We start from the raw sequence: 18,960 nt of genomic DNA, 5'->3' as shown, positions 1-18,960 counted from the left end.
AACAGGGGTTCTGTTCTCACGAATGGATTGGCAGGTCATGCATGCGTCCAGCCGACCTCACAGACAATGAATGAGAAAGCCGAGCCACGTCTTTGGCGATTTCCCAGGCTCCTATGAAGTCTGCTGTTAGGAGAAAACTTAGGACAACTTTGTTATACAGAAACACAAAGAATAATTTATTAGCATAGAGGAGCTTTAAAACAAAAATGTATTTTTAAGATGAGATTTAAAAAAAAACTCAAAAATAATTCTCCCTTAAACTCTGAATAGAGACTAATCATCTTTTTATTTGGTGTTAATTACAAAAAAAAATATGAATGACTCTAATTAGTTAATAACTTAATAGCAAGTTGCCTAATGTGAAACATAATAAAACGTAACAAGGAATAAACAGTATACAGTATTGTGTGTTCCCTCATTGATTTATTTAAAAGTCCTGTAACTTTGTACAGATACCACTCGACATTTATTGCGGATACATACAAAATCTTTAGGGGAAGACTTGATCAGAACAAACTTTTTCAACATTCTGTGTCGTATACAGTGCATCAGATTTTCGACCACAATCCAAAGTATCTACATCGTCCTTACATCAAACTAAAATCAAAGTTAATGGTTTCAGAATGTTACCATGTAATCCATACATCAATGTTTTTGATCTTTTTAGTTTTTCCTAATAAAATGTGTGCCTGGTAATGGGTCTGTGTTATAGTCGTGTCCGGATTACTAATTCTGGTGGTCACTGTGGCAGTTCTACAGGGAGGTTATGATCTGACGGCTCCAGGTTTCACTAGGCCCCCGGATGACAGAGCCTCAATAGGCCCCTTTGCAGTGAACGAGGTGGCATTAAAAATTCAGAAACTAAAACAAGTCTTCTGTTCCCTAAAATATCCCCTACTTTACAAACAGCCCCCTCATGGTTATTTTATATAAAACCCCCCCTCATCCCCTATGGATGCCTTATGTGGACCCCCCCCCCCCCCCAGCAGTCCTGGGTCCAAGAACTTGCCCAGGTATGACCAGTGCTAGTGCCGGTCCTGTGTGACTCCTATAAATTATATTTGTAAGACAACTATATATTAAGGAAACGTCCCATTGCAATGGGAAATAATAAATATTGGTTCTATGGTCCCATCAGAAATGAAATGTTGTTTGATGATGGTACAAGAATACTCTACATCGACGGAGCCTTATACTGCAAACAGTGGTGGCGGATGAGACAACCCGGCCTGGGCTTTCTTCTGGGCCAGTTCAGCTTTCAGAACGTTCAGATCAGAAGACGCCTGTTTTCGCATCTGAAATAAAGAAAAGAAAGTCTTACATCGTTGAGCCTCATACGTGATGAAGGAGCATCACTACTCATGGAACTGTTGGAGGGGTCATGAATTCCCAGGTTATTAAAGATACAAATGTCTTGGCCATGTTTCCCGCAGCTGGTTTTGCACACTGCTGTATCACCTCTGTTGTTTTAGCACTGACCCAATGACTACAATGGGTGAGCCGGGTTTGAAACAGACCCATATATCTAATCAACAAATCAAAACAGAGAATGTGCTATTTTTTCCCTCATCACACAGACCCTACATTACCGAAAATTACATTATTACAGTGAAAGATGCTGCAAAATCACTGCAACGTTATTGTACAGAAGCCATGACTTATGGTTGTAGCACTAGACAGAGAAACATTGAAGACAGATTACAAGCTCTCACCCAGCATCAGGGATAAATCCCCATTTTTGGGGTTTAAAGGAAATTTTCTATCAAGCTTGATAAACCAGAAGGCAACTTACTCATAGATCCAGGCACCATAACTGTGGTAATCTTCTTATATTTGTTATCCGTGGCCTCGGTCCTTCTAGAATTAACTATTACAAAGATACCAATGAGCCAGAAGGTCGCCTAGGGGTGTATCAGAGCCCCTCCATGCTGTAGCTTCACAGGCTGTTACACTGTGCAGGAGCACTTCTCCCCTCCCACTGTGTGAGATTACAGCAGGCAGAGGGGGAGAATGAGATAGTGTAACAGCATGTGAAGCTACAGCATGGAGGGAATCTGGTTACACCCCCAGGAGACCTTCCAGTTCATTAGAACAATTATAAAAGCTGATTTTAGAAGGAAGGAGACAATGGATAACATATATGTAGGAAAATCACTGCAGTCACGGTGCCTGGATCTATGAGTAAGTGTCCCTGGTTGATCATGCTTGGTTTTGATGAGGGGTTAGCAAGTTATTTTTTTCCTAGCCAGAGGATAGGGTATAACAGGTTGATCTGTGAGGGTCTGACTGCTGGGACCCCTACCAATTATTAGAATGCAGGTCCCATTCTTACTAATGGGAGGAGCAGCAGGACAAGCACATGACAGTCAGACATTGCTGAGCACAGCGCTCACCTATGATATAACCTATTTCCATGATCTGCAATTTTGGACACTCCCATAGTATGGAATGGGGCGACAGGATGTATGCTTGACCTGCCGATCCACTCCCATTCGCGTGATCAGTAGGGTCCGAGCAGATTGTTATCCCTAATCATGTTTCTAGGGGATAACTCCCTAACTTGGTACAACCCCTTTAAGCAATGAATTACCTTAATTTCAATCACCAGCTTGATCCTAGCATTGTCCAATTTGTGTTTCAGCTGGTCAAATTCCTGCTGTTTTGTGGTTATTTTCATTATTAAAGAATTCTGCAGAGAGACGAAAAGTCAAAAATGTTTCAACGTAACGACATTTGCAACATTCAGATATGTGTGTACACTCAGATTATCAGAAGATGTGCATTTAGAGAATGGTATACATCACATTTGGATGTAAATGTGAGTTCAACATATGTATTTCAGCATTCAAAGGTTGGCATTCACTTTGCACAATGGAAACCGCAGGCATGGCAGACTCCTATCTTAATCTCCTGTTGTTTAATTATTTGTTATAAGACATAAATGACCTATATCTTGTAAGAACATGCATTTTGTATGTTTCCCACTGCTACTGTCCGCCAGAGGGAGCTTCAGCTGTGGTCTAGGTCATTGTACATGAAGCACAGCAAACTGAGGAAGTGCCATCATATGAGACCATTCACCTGACAGATTTCTTATGATTTCAACGGTGTGGCCCGAATATAGATATTGGACGAACACCGGTGAACGCCTTTCCTTCTCTGTTTGATGTGGCAGTCAATAAGAGCCAATCTATCTCCGAAAATAAAGGAGTGAACAGGATCAGTGATGAAATCATGAAGTCATTGCAGTAACCTATATACACATATATCTGCACTGTCACAGGTTTCTGCAGCAATTAAATCTGCAAAGAACCATGTACACTGTCACTATGGGGCACATTTACTTAGGGCTGTTCCACACTTGCGAGTGTGATGCGATGAAACGCTCCACGGAACGCACGGCCCGAACGCTGCACACCGGGAGTGAACTCAGCAGGTCAGTTCAGTCCCGGTGTGCAGTGTTCGGGTCGTGCGTTCCCGGCAACATGCGTTGCGAGTGTGATGCGGGTTCATCGCGATCACCACTGTGCGTTCTCCGACGAGGATTCAGATCTTCCGCGATTCACATAGCTCGTGCACCTGAATTCCTGCATCCGTCGCTTCCCCCACCGAGGTCTGCCGGCGTTCACCTTCTTTTTCCCGGGGTATTCTCCTTTTTTCCGACGGCCCGCCTCCCAATTTGTGTCGCATGCAAGCCGGCGCCGATGCGCCACAATCTGATCGCGTGCGCCAAAAACCTGGGGCAATTCAGTGCAAAACGGTAAAAAGTTGGGAAACCCGATGAAAATGCGCTGTTCGGACCCTTAGTAGATGTGCCCCTATGTTTCCAAGATTTATTCTGCTTTCAGCAGGATACCCGCAACACTGCTAGGGGCAATGTTTTTCTGGGCCCTACACATAATGGGGCACCTTGATAATCTAGTCTTTATCTGATATTTCTGATACCTTTGAGTTGGCGGCCAGTGTCGGGTGCTTTGCGTGTTTTTTGCTGTCTCGAGCTGCCAGCTGTTTTAGTAGCCTCTGGTAATATGCGTCCATTTCATTTTTTAACTTGTTTAGCCTCTCCTCTAACAGCGACGTCTCTTTCTTGGTTTCAAAATACTTTTTTTTCCAGGAATCTCTGGCTGTAAAAAAATTATACTATCAGTTATCCAAGAAATACATTCAATGTTACTATTGTCCTGGTGGCCATTGCCATAGAAATAAAAGAAATGCAGGACAAATATAAAGGACCCTGTCCAGTCTGACCAAGGGCTCACACACAAGAGCCTGTGCAGCCCGTGGAAATGGACGTGTACATTGGCCCGACCCCATGGTCTGCACAGAATATACAGAACAGGAGTTCTAGCATTTCACAGAAATATGATGCAAGGACATCCTGTCTGCAGTGCTGGAGCCGTAACACTGTAATACTGTGCCGTTACTGAATTCATCGGCAGACCGGAAGTCCTTGCATCATAATACTTTATAATGCAAGGACTCCCGTTCTGTACAATGTGTTTGGTCCTGTTTCCACATGCTACATGCATGAGCCCTTAGCGTGTAAGATATGGTTTGGTACCTTGCTGCCTTCTGAGCTTGTGCTGTTCTAGCAAAAATTTTATCCGCTTTATTAGCTCCTCCCGGGATTTCTCCAGCTGGATCCGCTCCTCTTTTACAATATTTAACTGTTCCAGAATTGTTTCATCTATAAAAAAAAGGTGGGAAACAAAAGTCTTATTCATTGACTCTCCAATAATGATAAATCTGTCCTGTTGTTTTGAAGGTGTAAAATTGGATATTTTAGGGCTTATTTGGCATTTAAAGTAAAAGTCTACTTGGGTTCCAAAATTCTGTCCTATCGTCTAATTAAAATTCTGTTGCTTCTCGCAGACATAAGACTAATAGGAGCAGTTTATTGTTGGGAGATTTAACTCTAAGTTCTGTATAAACTGAGAAAATCCAACTACTTTACTTTATTGATTTCATTTAGGACACCCAGTGGTTGCTTCTTTGTGTCAAACTCTGTTTGTCCAACACACAGGCAGTGCATTGGTGGATGTAATAATAAATTTTTTTCTCTTAAACTATTGCTATCTCACAAGACTAATGGGTTAAAATACTGACATGATGTCCATGGAATAAATCCTCAATATTATATCGGTGCAGGTCCAACACCTAGTACCCCCACAAATCTGCTCAGGAAGCTGCTGGCAACTCCATTCTCGGTGCAGTGGTCAGACCAGGTACATTAGAGCGGCTCCTATGCATCTAAATGGCAGCTAACCTGCAGTGACTCAGATCAGCCACTACACTAAGAACAGTGCTGTTCACTTCCTGGTCCATTCTCTATGTTTTATCTTCTGAGAACAGATGATTTGTGAAGGTGCTGGCTGATAGATTATCAATATGTTTAGCCTGTAGAACCCCTGTATACATGGTATCGATATGTTGTTACTGGGTATCTTTGTTCCAAAAAAAGAAGTATTTGCTGACATGGTTGTTCAATTCCTCTCCATCATCAGAACTTACCATGTAAGGCAATGTGGGGTCTTGGGGATATAATAGTTGGGAGATCTGGTAGCAATGGAGGAGGTGGTGGAGGCTGGTAGTGATTCGGCTTAGTTACATCTCTAAAAGAAGCATCACCAAACTGTAAAAACATGATCAGATGTGGAACATGGACAGAGCGAGATAAGATAGATGTGTATTATGTAAGAGATACAAACCACAGAACAAAATTGTGAGAATGGAAGGGGTAACCCCATGCTATAAAACTAGGATATGCCCCAACATGGCAAGTGCTAAGAGTCTGACCTCTGGCGCCCCAACTATTCATGGGGTTCTGGGGCCCAATCGTTGGTTTAGCAGCACAATGCCATTTCACTTGGCTATGCAGAGAACAAAAGCATGTCTTCATTCATCTAAATGGAAAAACCTGGATGGCTGGTTTAACTAAAACACCTGATCCCTGATCGATCTATTTTATGCAGATACGGTTTGTGATTCCTGTCCTGCTGGAGGTGCAAGCATAATAGTTAGGCTGAAGAAGAAATTCCCTTGGAAATGGTGTTCCGCACACCAGCAGATGGGCATCCTGGTAATAGACCAACAAGACTGATATTATAAAGTGACCAGCCCGATTCCCAGACCTCAACCCAATTGAGAATCTATGGAGTGACATCAACAAAGCTGGTTTTGATGGCAAATCGAAGAACGCAGAAGAACTGTGGAGTGTTGTCCAGTAAGAATGGTCTGGGATATCTTTTGGCAGTAGCAGATGACTCCATACCATGTTATCAGAAACAAAAGGTTATACAACTACTGTATATATCAGTTTAGAAAAGCTAAATCATTAGACACATTTCAGTTGAGTTTGTAACCACTGCTATTTTGCTTCTTCTTTGCCAGTTTAAAGAGGATTTCCGACTAATCAAATTAGGCCCGATCCACAGGATAGGGCCTAACTTGCTGATCTGTGGGGGTGATATTCTGTTCACATTTTCATTTGAAAGTGAATCTGCACTCCTCCCAGTGCCTTTGTGTATATGGACATACATGATATTATAAGGAACCAATGCAAATTGTCCATGAAACACACTGGTGAGGATCGGCATAATATTGTGAATGGCATAAAACTGTGTCCTGGTCATGTGTAGATCACAGCCCTGTGATGTTCTCAGCTGTAACAAGCTCTGCAACACATGGACCAGGGAGAAATATTTTCGCTGACATGGTGGTTTTTTATAAATGACAGCAAGCACAGATCTTACTTGAGAGCAGTGAGGAACATGCACCGAGTTATACAAGAAAACTGTGAACATTTTGAGTATAATATGAATGACATTTCTTGAAAGCAGAATACTCTATAAAATACCTGATCTGACCCCTAGACTCTCTGTTTGTAGGAGTTTCTCTAACAGGTTTTTCTTTTCTGGAATTCAACAAATTACACAAACATAATATCAATGAGAGGATAGTGACCAGCGGTGAATGATTGGTAGTTCTATCTGAATATTAACATTCATGACATTTTCCTTTATACCGTTTGCGTGGAGAAGGTGCAGCTTCTACACCATGGAGAGAGTCTGCAATCCCAGAATCACCAGTTGGGTTTCTCCCTGAGATTTTTTTGCCGTCCTCAGGACTGATGACTTGTGACTTTCTACTGGGGACATCGGAGAGGTTTCCTAGAGAAAAAAAATAAAACAAATGTTCCTAAATCATTTCAGCCTTTGCAACAGCAACAACATGAAAAATCCTTTTAGAATCTACAAGTAATAAATCTAATATATATATTATTAGCATTCGGGGAGGACGACATCTATTTTCTTTACATACACAATTTATATATATTATTCATTAGCAGGGGCGTAACCATAGGGGGTGCAGAGGTTGCGATCGCACCTGGGCCCAAGAGGTTTAGGGGGCCCATAAGGTGTCACTTACCTATATGAGAAGACTATTACTATAAACCATACATTGTAGTCAAGGGCATGGCACAGACTTTGCACTGGGGCCCATCAGCTTCTAGTTACACCACTGTTCATTAGTACATAGTAAATAGGATAGTAACCACGAACTGAATGCACACAAGCATTTTATTCATTGGAATGCTGAATATCACATTTTGGAGTTCTTTGGTCCTGGGACCACCATTGTGGATGATGTGCAATTACAATTCTTCTAGGAATTGGAAGGAGGAAGAAGCAGGTGTATAATTGTCTCATGCTACAAGGAATGAACCTGGGCATCCTTCAGTGGTCTGACAGTAATGGGCCCTAGAGGTCCAGCTGATGACTACCCAGTTTGGAGGGTACTAGGCTCTTAAACCTAGGGGTTAATGAAGGGTGGGCCCTTAGAATGAATTTATCTGGTGGGTCCAAGGAACCCCAAACCAACATTGCACAGTGCTGAGCAATGAAATAGGATTGGAGATGAGCCGACCCCAAGTTTCTGTGTGGGTTCAGGTGCGCCTCGACCGACCTGGACATATTGCCGGATTGTTGGCCAAAGAGACAATTTAACAAATTGACACCCATAGCAACTAGCCAAAGCTATAATTGTCTGTTTGGCCTCCAATCCAGCAATATGTCCAGGTTAGGACATTTAGGAGTACACTAGGAGTTGACCACTTAGGCTGCATTCAAACACATGTATGGGGGACATATATACGGGCGATATACGTCCCCCATACACTTGTATGTGCTCACGGCCCTGTATGGGAGCAATACAGTGCAGCACACGTGTGGCACCGTACCGCTCCATAGCCCATAGAAAGATAGGATATGTCCTATCTTCCTACGTGATACCGCGCCGTGCGCTTTATAGTCCAATGGAGAGGGGCAAGGGTGAGCTGCGCTCATCCCCTGCTCCTCTCAGCAGCACCCATGTATGCCCGACGTACTATGGTACGGCGTGCATACATCGTGTGCATGTAGCCTTACTCTGCAGGCAGAGAGAGTAAAGATGCAGTTTCACAAGAAATGAGAAGCGTAGGATATAGATACAATACCGTTCACCGGAGGAAATATACTGCTGTGTCTCATCTGGTCTTGATCCTGAATATGGCTTGTAACTGGCACAATGTTCTGTCTTTTCTTATTCCATATGAAGCTTCTACCTTCATCCTGAACTGGTTGAGACACAGTTGCATTGGTAGCAATGTCCACAGTGATGGGTTGGATTGTTGTCTCAGGGACTGTATCCCCTCGCACTTCAGACGGCTCAGAGGCCTCATCTGTCGTGATAGTGGAGCTAGTGATAGTGGAGTATATACTTCCTTCATTATTGATCCCAGGTAGGAGATATAATTCTGGTTCGCGTGCCTGCAAGGCATAAACATCGTTTTTATATCATTTATAAAACTAGATTTATTTAGTCTGGAAAAGAGACGACTACGAGGGGACATGATAAATTTATATAAATATATGAATGGTCCATTCAAAAAATATGGTGGTAAGTTGAGGGCACTGTCTCTGTCTGGAGAAGACAAGGTTAAATCACCAGAGGCGACAAGGCTTTTTTACTATGAGAACTGTCAATCTGTGGAATAGCTGAGCTCAGGTGCTGGTCACAGCAGGGACAGCAGAGAGCTTCAAGAAGGGTCTAGATGCCTTTTTACACCTAAATAACATTGATGGTTATGTTATATAGAATTGTTTCCCCTAAATCCCTTCCTCATCCAATCCCTTCCCTTCCTTGGTTGAACTTAAAGGACATGTGTCTTTTTTCAACCTTATAAACTATGATACTATGATATTAGTGTCATGTTAAATCACTTAAATGAGTGTTTAAATCTCGGGAATTTTTTGGCATATCTCACCACTTGTTTAGCAACTATAGTGAATGGAACAGCTCTCTGATGGAGGTGAGCTGTAATACTGGAAACAGATTATAAATTAGAATACTCCTTCACAAGGTCATTACTTTTGTAAGCAACAGCGAACTAGAGGTTAAATCTGCACCATTCCTAGGGGCGTAACTACAGCGGTAACAGCCATAGCAGCTGCTATAGGGCCCACAATTTTAGGGGCCCCATCACATTGTACAGCAAATTGTGTAAATAACATATATGTGATGTATATATGCTGTATGTGTATACAGTGTATGGTGTGTATATATACTATATTATGCTGTATGTGTGTATATATGCTATACGTCTGTATATGGCATTCTATGTTAGTGTATATTCTCTATATTTTCTCTCATAAGTGCATAAATATGTCATTGTAACTTGCATTTGTGTGTGTATATAAATATGTATATTTGGGAAGAGGGGCCCCATTCAGAAGCCTGCTATGGGGCCCTGCCTCAGTTATGCACCTGACTGTTCCTTTATTTTTAACATATTGGGGCACATTTACTTACCCGTCCAGAGGAGTTCCCCAAAGTGCATTGTCCGACAACAATGCACTGACCCGCTATTCACTAACATCGTGTTCCTGATATCCTGCATCTGTTGCTTCCCCGCTCAGGTCTGAAGGAGTTCACCTTTTTCTTCCCGCTGCATGTAAGTGCATTGGTTGCAACACACTTTTAATCTTAAATTCTGCTCTCAGTCCGAATCAGACGGATCGTCCGAGGGCCCGCCCCCTGATTTGTGTCACATGAAAGTCAGGGCAGCTGCACCACAATCCGATTGCATGTGACACAATCCCCTTCTAAATACCTGTCCCGGCGGCGCAAATCCTGAATACCATGAACAGTCCTACGGAAATGCGATCCACGGACCCTTAGTAAATAAGCCTCATTATATTCATATACAGTAATACTCAATTTCAGCCCTACTAAAAATTTTTTTTACTTTTTTTGCAGTGCATACCAGTTGTTTAGTACCATATTGTATTTATATAAAATTCATAGTGCATTTAAGAAGTTCACATCATATCATATTGCTATAATGAATCCATCACACAAAGGACACCAATGGCTCCATATTGACGCCTGGATTTATAATGGGATCCATCGGGATCTATATTGTCCATCATTCTCCTTATTGCACTATTTTGTTCCATCACAAGTAACAGATTTGGAGGCTCCTAATGAGACAGTTCTGGGGTAAGCCTTTAGCATTGGGTAGAGCACTCAGGGTGCGTTCACACTTCTATTTTTCAGATGCAGTTTTTTGGTAGCCAAAAGCAGGTATGGAACATACAACATTGAAATGCCTTAAAGGGAAAGTGACAGCGCAATATTGTTAATAGAGGGACCAGTCCTACTTACATAAGGTGGAGCAAATGCTTTCATCTTCAGGTCATATTCTTGCCTTGATTTGACCTGTATGTGAAACACATACATAAAAAATACATTTTATTTGTGGTAGATGTGTCTGTAGTGCTGTATATAAAGTTGTAACAATGTAACAATCTTTACACAGGTCTAAGAATCTTAGTCAGACTCCAATAATCAATGTGTATAGTGAAGCCAATATCCTCCTGACGTACTGCATAGACGTGGATAGTGAACTCCAAGTCAACAGTATAAAGAGGAGTTTTGTAACACGTCTGACACCTCATCTCTGGGAAACTGTGCAAATATTTAGCATCAAAACAATGAAATAATGTTGCCAGGATTGAGGATTGATATAGTGCAGTGATGGCTAACCTATGGCACTGGTGCCAGAGGTGGCACTCAGAGCCCTTTCTGTGGGCACTCAGGCCATCACCAGAGATGACTCCTGGTATCTTCCTGCAGTCCTGGGCTGTCTGACAGAGAAGGGAGTATAAATCACTAATTACATTTCTGTGTTGGCACTTTGCGATAAATAAGCGGGGCTTTGTTGTAGTTTGGGCGCTCGGTCTCTAAAAGGTTTGCCATCACTGATATAGTGGATTCTAGGATTGTGGCTGCTAATGTGGAATATAAGGTCATGTAAATAGTTAAATAATCAGTAATAATAATAACAGATAGTTAAATAGTTCAATAATAAGTTAAATTAACTATCCTTGTCATATGTTGATTCATCAGCTATAGCAAAGTTGTAATAGATAGACTGATGTACTCCAGGTGAATAACTACCACAATGCAAAGACAATATGATATTTTAGTTCTACTATGAAAAAATCTGCACAATTAAAATACATATTATTATACTAAAGTGACAATAAATAAATTATCACTTATATTATCACTTATTTTTGTATATATATATATATATATATATATATATATATATATATATATATATATATATATATCACAGTCTATGGAGGATGTTCATAGGCTGCAGGGTGACTTGGACAAACTGAATGTTTGGTCATCCACTTGGCAAATGAGGTTTAATGTGGATAAATTTAAGGTAAATAGTAAATTACCACAGCGAGACTGCTCCCAACAGATTTCAAGAACACAAACTTGTCTGTGATAGCATATTCTCCCAGGAATTCCACAAGGCTGTCTCTCAGTGCCCGCAGCTTCATATCAGTTGGCACCCTAAAAAAAAAGATATAGCCATTATATGGAGAGTACTCCAGCTATAAAGACACAACCCTTCGGCATGTAAGCATGTTAGTAAGAGCAATTCCCTATTGATATAGTTAAGGATTCTTTGCTGTAAGAGCAATTATATTGTAGTAATTTTTGATACATTGTAACAAATTCAAATAGGACATGATTGGCTAAATCATTATCATTATTTATTTATAGAGTACCGATAATTCCATGGCAATCCGTAAGGGATTTACATAGATTACATTAAGACAAGAATAAATGCAAATACAAAAACTACAGAGATCAGGAAACAATCTATATGGGAGGGTGGCTGGAGACAGGAGGTGAGGGAACAGAGTTAAAGGTCATCTAGGTCATCTAAAGTGTCCTAAATAGGCTTCTTGTTATGTCTAGGGATTGGGGGGGGGGGGGGCTGTGTTTTACTAGTATTTTAGCATCTTCATGTCTGAAATAATAACTTTGTAAAAGTGCCGGCGGTGCTCAGGCTGATGGCGCCCGAGCGCCTCTCGGCTTCCATGGACCTTAATTTATTCACGCCCTCCGCTGGGAGAGAGAGAGTACACGACCAGTTCTCTCCACATCCCGGCTCTGATGTCACGGCTGGATCCTAGTTTCCCGGGTAGTGGCAGGAGGAGGCGTGCAACAGGGTGGAGCGCAAAAAAAATTTATGTTCGGGGAATGCGAGAGGCGATCGGGCGCCGTCACCCTGAGCGCCTCCGGCTGTTTTACAAAGTGTTATTTTGGACATAAAGATGCCGAAATCCAAGTAAAACACAGTCACCCCATCCCCTAGACATAACAAGCAGACTATTTATGACCCTCTACCACCAGTAATGTCCTTTAAATCTGCTCTGAGCCCCTGTGTCTAGTCTGCTGTGGTCTACTCATCTTTGGATGAGACCCACATTGTCTTACCTGATGAATCCAAGTGAAATAAATCTTGAGATCACATCAATAGAAACTTTATTTAATCCGGGATTCCACAGATCTTCTGGCACAAGATAGACATGTAGTTCTATCAGCTGGAAGTACAGACAGTCCTACATTACATATATGCAATGAATCATCTAGGTGTATAGAACTCCATCATTACAAAGATTCCGTTTCAGAATGGACATTTTCTAGTTTAACAAATTTTTGGCCTAATATACAAAGCCTAACATCTACCTATAAAGAAACATTTGTATCCAAGGACCCTGCATATACCAGACATCAGCTGGTAGGGCATATAACTGTCTAGTCAATGATTAAAGTTCTTATTGTTTCCCATTGATGTCTAGATCACCAGAACCTGGGTAAGAAAGTTTGATTGCTAAGAACAAGGAACCCTGGGCACTGCCTGATTATCTGTAAGGACGTACCCTAAATACTGCAAATACCTTTCTGTTTAAAAGCAGAAGATTGAGATGCCATGATCATTTAGTCAGGGAGGCTGAACTGTGTGCTACTTATTTTAAGGCTCAGTTCACACTTTTCCATTCACCTCCTAAAACGGAAACCCTCAATGTCACTAACTCTGAACCTGTCTAAATACTATTAGTAAATGTGATAGTAGTTCCCCCGCCAATTAAACTTCTGTAGCCAGTAATGAGTGACACACAGATTTCCATAGACTGAAGTATAAAAAGTGTGTCACTATAGACAGGGCCGGTGCCAACACTGGGCATACCTGAGAATGTGCTGGGGCCCAGGGCTGCTGCGGGGCCCACATAAGGAATCCATGGGGGTGAGCGGGGCTGCTTCTAATGAATCCATAGGGGGTGAGAGGGGCTTATATAAAATAACCATGATGGGCTGTATATAAAATGTTCATGGGGGGGGGGCTGTTTGGGATGATAAACTAGGGAATATTTTAGGGAACAGGAGACTGTTTTAGTTTCTGAATTTTTAATGCTGCCATGTGAGTTCACTGAAAAGGGGCCCCCTGAGGCTCTGTCACCCAGAGGCCTCCTGAACCTGGAGCCGACCCTGAGTAGAGGCAGATTCAGGGGCAGCACGAAAAAGAACAGAAAATAAACTGTTATATGAAAAGCCATAATGTAGCAAATGGAAAATACTTGCTTTGCCTGGAGTGTCCCAACCCACCTGTTTGAATGACTCTTGAATACATACAGCAATGTCACACAGAAGGGGGATAATACACACAGCCATGTCACACAGAAGGGGGATAATACACACAGTAATATCATGGTACAGGATAAATGTACTCAGTTATGTCATAGTCAAAATAGTATTTAACGAATAGAGATAATGCACTCTATTCTACAATAATATAAAATAGGCAGACATATGTACAACATATTAAAACAAAATCGACAGTTAAGAAATGTAATGCTACAGTGAAGTCCATAGCAGAGGTCATTATGTGTATAGTAAAACTTAAAACTTGACTTTTTATCCACTTTAATGACTTTTCCATCATCCGTAGACACAAACATCACTTTGGTTGTTGAGCACCATAGCAGCTGCTACATGGATAATTGGACTCATGGTCGTAAGAACTGGAAGCATTCATTGATATTTCAATTTCCCAGTTGACGTATAAGTGGGACCCAATGTTCTCAAACCGTAACCATATCCTTTGATACATGAATTATGCCCCCACCAGAGAACTACATACAATACGGATAGATATGGAAAATCTCTCACCCCCGCTGTCGATGGCCTCGTTTCAGTCATTGGAGTTTGAACTTTATCGCTGTCCATGATGAGTCCAAACCGTAAGTCAACTTTTGCATCCTGAATAACCAATGTATCTAATCCTGGGTCAGCTAAGAGCCATTCCAATCACAATAGTCATTGCTGAGTGTTGTGCCCAGGTAACAGCCTCAGCGAGCCGGTGTGTAGTTGTGTATGGGCACACCCTAAATACACAGGACCTCTCTGTAATGTCCGCATACTGCATCACAAGCCAAGATAAGCTTTGTTTTGTTGTGCCTGTCCTACAAGTGTGTGGAACGCCTCTGTAGTCAGGAGACTACTTACTCCACTTATTGCAAGGCTGCAATTTGTTAATTAGGGGTTTGGTTATAGGCTGATACTGCTGATCCAGAGCCAAGCAATGGATTGGATTTACTATTCAGGGCAACAAGTCAAAAGATTGGAACAATTTTCTAGAACGTCGATTAAAGTGATAGAAGATAATGAAGTTCTAGAACATGGAGCAATTCTATATCAGCATTATGTAATCTGCCATTCATCTGAATAGCTGTAATGTCATAGTACAAAGTATTAAAGATGAGGTGACTGCAACTTTTCCTTGTTGGGAGGAAGACTAGAGCTGCTTTCACACAGCGGTTGGGGGGATGTATAAAACATGCGGCCAGATATATACGTCCCCATAGACTAATATGGTGCCCCGCGGCAGTAACGGGTGGCAAATAATAATAATTCTTTATATAACGTACACAGATTTCACAGAGCTTGCCAAATCAGTCCCTGTCCCCAACGGGGCTCACAATCTAATCCACCAATCAATATGTTTTGGAATGTGGGAGGAAACCGGAGGACCTGGGCGAAACCCACGCAAACATGGAGACAACATACAAACTCTTTGCAGATGTAGGCTTGTGTGTCTTTGGAGTGTGAGGTCCTCAAACACACTGATGGACAGCAGAAATAAACTCCCAGACATGAGCAAATGGCTCATGCATAGGGCCACAGTATATAAGCCCATTGAAACACATCGGACAATGTGGTAGCTGCTAAAACAACGGCTAGTATACATGTGCATGTATCCATAGGCTGCGGTCACGGGATCTGCCTCCCCCGTGCGCTAGCGTTATATTACAATCGCAAGACTTGCGGAACGTGTGACTGTAGCCTTAGGCTGGATTCACACGACCGGTGCCCGCCGTACCGTAGCTCTGCTCACCCCCGCCCCTCTCCATAGGGATATATGGCGCACGGCGCCGTATGCCCTGAAAAAGTAGGACATGTCCTATTTTTTCACGGGGCACGGAGCAGTACGGTGCCGCACGTGTGCTGCACCGTACCGCTCCCGTAGGGCGCCGTGCGCCCATTGCCGTCTATGGGGGACATATATCGGCCGTATATACGTCCCCCTTGCGGTAGTGTGAATGCAGCCTTAGTCTACAATTTTTAGGACCATCTCAATACTAACTCTGTCTGTGTCCTAAGCTACAGATGAATTCAGTGGTAAAGTGGGTAGCTCATTTTGAGTGAGTGAGAGAGCTGTTGATGGAAGTTTGAGAAGTTGTGATCAATAATGGGGGGGGGGGGGGTTCAGTTAGAACTTGGGAGCCATAACAGGTGAACATTACAAATTGTTGGGCAACAGTCCAAAGCATTGAGGGAACTTGATCATTTGCTTGCAGCCCATCTGTCATCAGTGAGTGACACCGCTCACACCGCCGATGACCATATTAAAAGACTGCACCACAAAGACTGGCGGGAATAGGTTCTGCTCTATATTTTTAGAGTTTTTTTCTGTATTATAGTCTCATGATCTGTGCATCAATGTGTATTTCACAGTAGTTTTGTAGCAGGGGAGTAACTTGAGGCGGGGCAGAGAAGTTGCGGTCGCACCTGGGCCCAAGAGGTTTAAGGGGCCCTTATGGTGTCACTTTCCCAGATGAGAAGACTATTACTATAAACCATAGAGTACAGTCAGAGGCCTGGCACAGCACTGGAGCCCATCAGCTTCTAGTTACGCCACTGTTTTGTAGTATATCTTAGGATCCATTTAGACCCCCTAGGATTAAATTATCCCAGAAGTTCTAAATATATATTACAATACCATACCCTATTTCCCTAGAACTGAAATTAAAAATAAACAAATAAAATCATAAACATGTTAGGTAGCAAAAAAAACCAAAATGCTTGATCGATCAAAATATAAAAATTATTATTACCGGGTGGGTGAACAAAACAAAAAATATCGCCAAATGTCCAAAAATTTTAAAAAAAGTTGTATAGTTCCGAACTAGTAGCAATGAAAATATCAGCTTGTCCCGCAAAATATGCCAGCACCGATAATTTTAAGGGTGGGTGTTTTCTGACACCCAGTGTGTATGGAGAGAGCTCAGCTCGTGGTCCTTTAGTGGCTAATACAATAGATCTGACAGATACAGTAACACATGATCTATGTCCCGTCTGACATGGTAAGAAATGACTTGTTAGTGTAATGTGAAGCCTCATGCCTGGCGCAGGTATTACAATGGCTGGTCATGTGATCCCAGGTACAGGACACCGCTATGTGTCACCTCAGGCTCCTCACTGGAAGATATGTGACACCTGAAGGCTAGTGACAACAAAAATGTCAGAGGAACAAGAGGGAGCGGAAGAAATAACCAAAAAGCACAAAATGGATCATTAGGTTCCGCTCACTCAGAAGAGCCGGCTCTTTTGGCTCCTAATTAAATATATAATACGGAGCCTCAGTCCAACCAGTCGCCCACTCCACACCACTTTTACCTCGATTTTATCAGGTTAAAAAGGGTGCGGTGATCCGATTAGCAATGTAGCAAAGTGAGCAATCAGCTCAGTAAGGGGAGCCGACTCCAGACATGAAAGAGCCCTCTCTTAGATGTCTGCAGTTCAAATCCGCTCCCACTTGTGTTTTGGATGAGTTTAACTGGTTTGCGACCACCCGGCGTGTATTCACAGCGCACATGTCGGGTCCCGGTGCATAGAGAGGGCTCACGGGCTTTGCTGCATATTGCGCCACCCCCCATCTTGTGATGTCATCGCCGAGCGGCGATCCATCGCCATGACAGGGAGTCTGAAAAATAGTAAAAAGAAAAAAAAATTTCAAATCACCCCCCCTTTCCCTAGAACTGATATAAATATAAATAAACAGAAAAATCATAAACACATAAGGTATCGACGTGTCCGAAAATGCCCGATCTATCAAAATATAATAACGGGTTTTCACTGCATTTAACCCCGTAACGGAAAATAGCGCCCAAAGTCGAAAATGGCACTTTTTTGCCATTATGAAAAATATAAAAAATCAATAAAAAGTGATCGAAAGGTCGCACAGTCCTAAAAATGATATAATTGACAACTTCATCAAAAGTTGCAAAAAATGACGCCACCCACAGCTCCGTACAATGAAGTATGAAAAAGTTATTAGCGCCAGAAATGGCAAAATAAAAAAAATATATAATTTTGTACAGGAGGATTTAATTTTTGTAAATGTATGAAAACATTACAGATATGGTATCCACGTGATCGTACCAACCCAAAGAATAAAGTAGACATGTCATTTGGGGCGCACAGTGAAAGCCGCAAAATCCAAGCCCACAAGAAAACGGCGCAAATGCGTTTTTTCACAATTTTCACTTAATTTGGAATTTTTTGCCGCTTCCCAGGACACGGCATGGAATATTCAATATCATCACTATGAAGCAGAAAACAAGCCGTCACACAGCTCTTTACGTGTAAAAATAAAAAAAATTGTAGATTTTTGAAGGTGGGGAGTGAAAAATGGAAATGAAAAAAACAAAAAGGGCCTGGTCCTTAACCGGTTAAAAATGTGACAAAAACTTGGGAAAACACCCTCAGGGAATTTGGCGGGCTGATAATCAGTATTTACGTATACATCACAATTTTGCCACCATTTTCACCTCAGGAGCAGCGCTACTTCCTCATGGTGCTAAAAATGACTGATTAATGTACATATTTTTTATTATTAAAATTATTATTTATTATTATTAAGCGTCTTTCCACATTATTTCATGTTGAAATTAGCACTGAGCGCGTTTATTTAGGACCAAAGTGTAACATTTATATTTTCACACAAAACTGTCCGTGCCCTGTACAGAGAGGTATCTGGCACAGAAAGCTTGTACTTCTATAAATAAGTAACCGCAGTCACGTCCTCTTTGTGCAGGGGAAGCTTCACTACTATCTGCCCTGACAAAAAGAGTCTCTCAGGAAACGAGAAACAACAACAACACGACGGTGATCTCCCGCCCTTCCTGCCCCCTCCCTCCTCACAAAGCGCGACCCCGACGCCTCAAGCCTGTGAGCCGGCGGCGCGCCTGGCCCCGCCCCTCCGCCGCC

General features: G+C 42.1%; 1 protein-coding gene across 1 annotated transcript; it reads right to left on the bottom strand.

Moving 5' to 3' along the window:
- Positions 1–982: 982 nt before the first annotated feature.
- On the bottom strand, positions 983–15,163 carry SPATA1 (spermatogenesis associated 1). Its single transcript, XM_072127481.1, has 12 exons — positions 14,581–15,163; positions 12,847–12,953; positions 11,796–11,913; positions 10,705–10,758; positions 8,495–8,807; positions 7,025–7,169; positions 6,857–6,913; positions 5,512–5,612; positions 4,562–4,687; positions 3,946–4,124; positions 2,591–2,689; positions 983–1,295 (listed from the first exon to the last, which is right to left on the bottom strand). Exons 1-12 carry the CDS (start codon positions 14,635–14,637, stop codon positions 1,191–1,193), a joined length of 1,461 nt encoding a protein of 486 aa, XP_071983582.1. The 5' UTR covers positions 14,638–15,163; the 3' UTR covers positions 983–1,190.
- Between the last annotated feature and the right edge of the window lie 3,797 nt (positions 15,164–18,960).

The sequence above is a fragment of the Engystomops pustulosus genome, chromosome 10 (assembly GCF_040894005.1).
Source record: "Engystomops pustulosus chromosome 10, aEngPut4.maternal, whole genome shotgun sequence".
Taxonomy (NCBI): domain Eukaryota; kingdom Metazoa; phylum Chordata; class Amphibia; order Anura; family Leptodactylidae; genus Engystomops; species Engystomops pustulosus.
The sequence above is the reverse complement of the archived record's forward strand: the minus strand, read 5'-3'. Positions and strand labels throughout refer to the sequence as shown.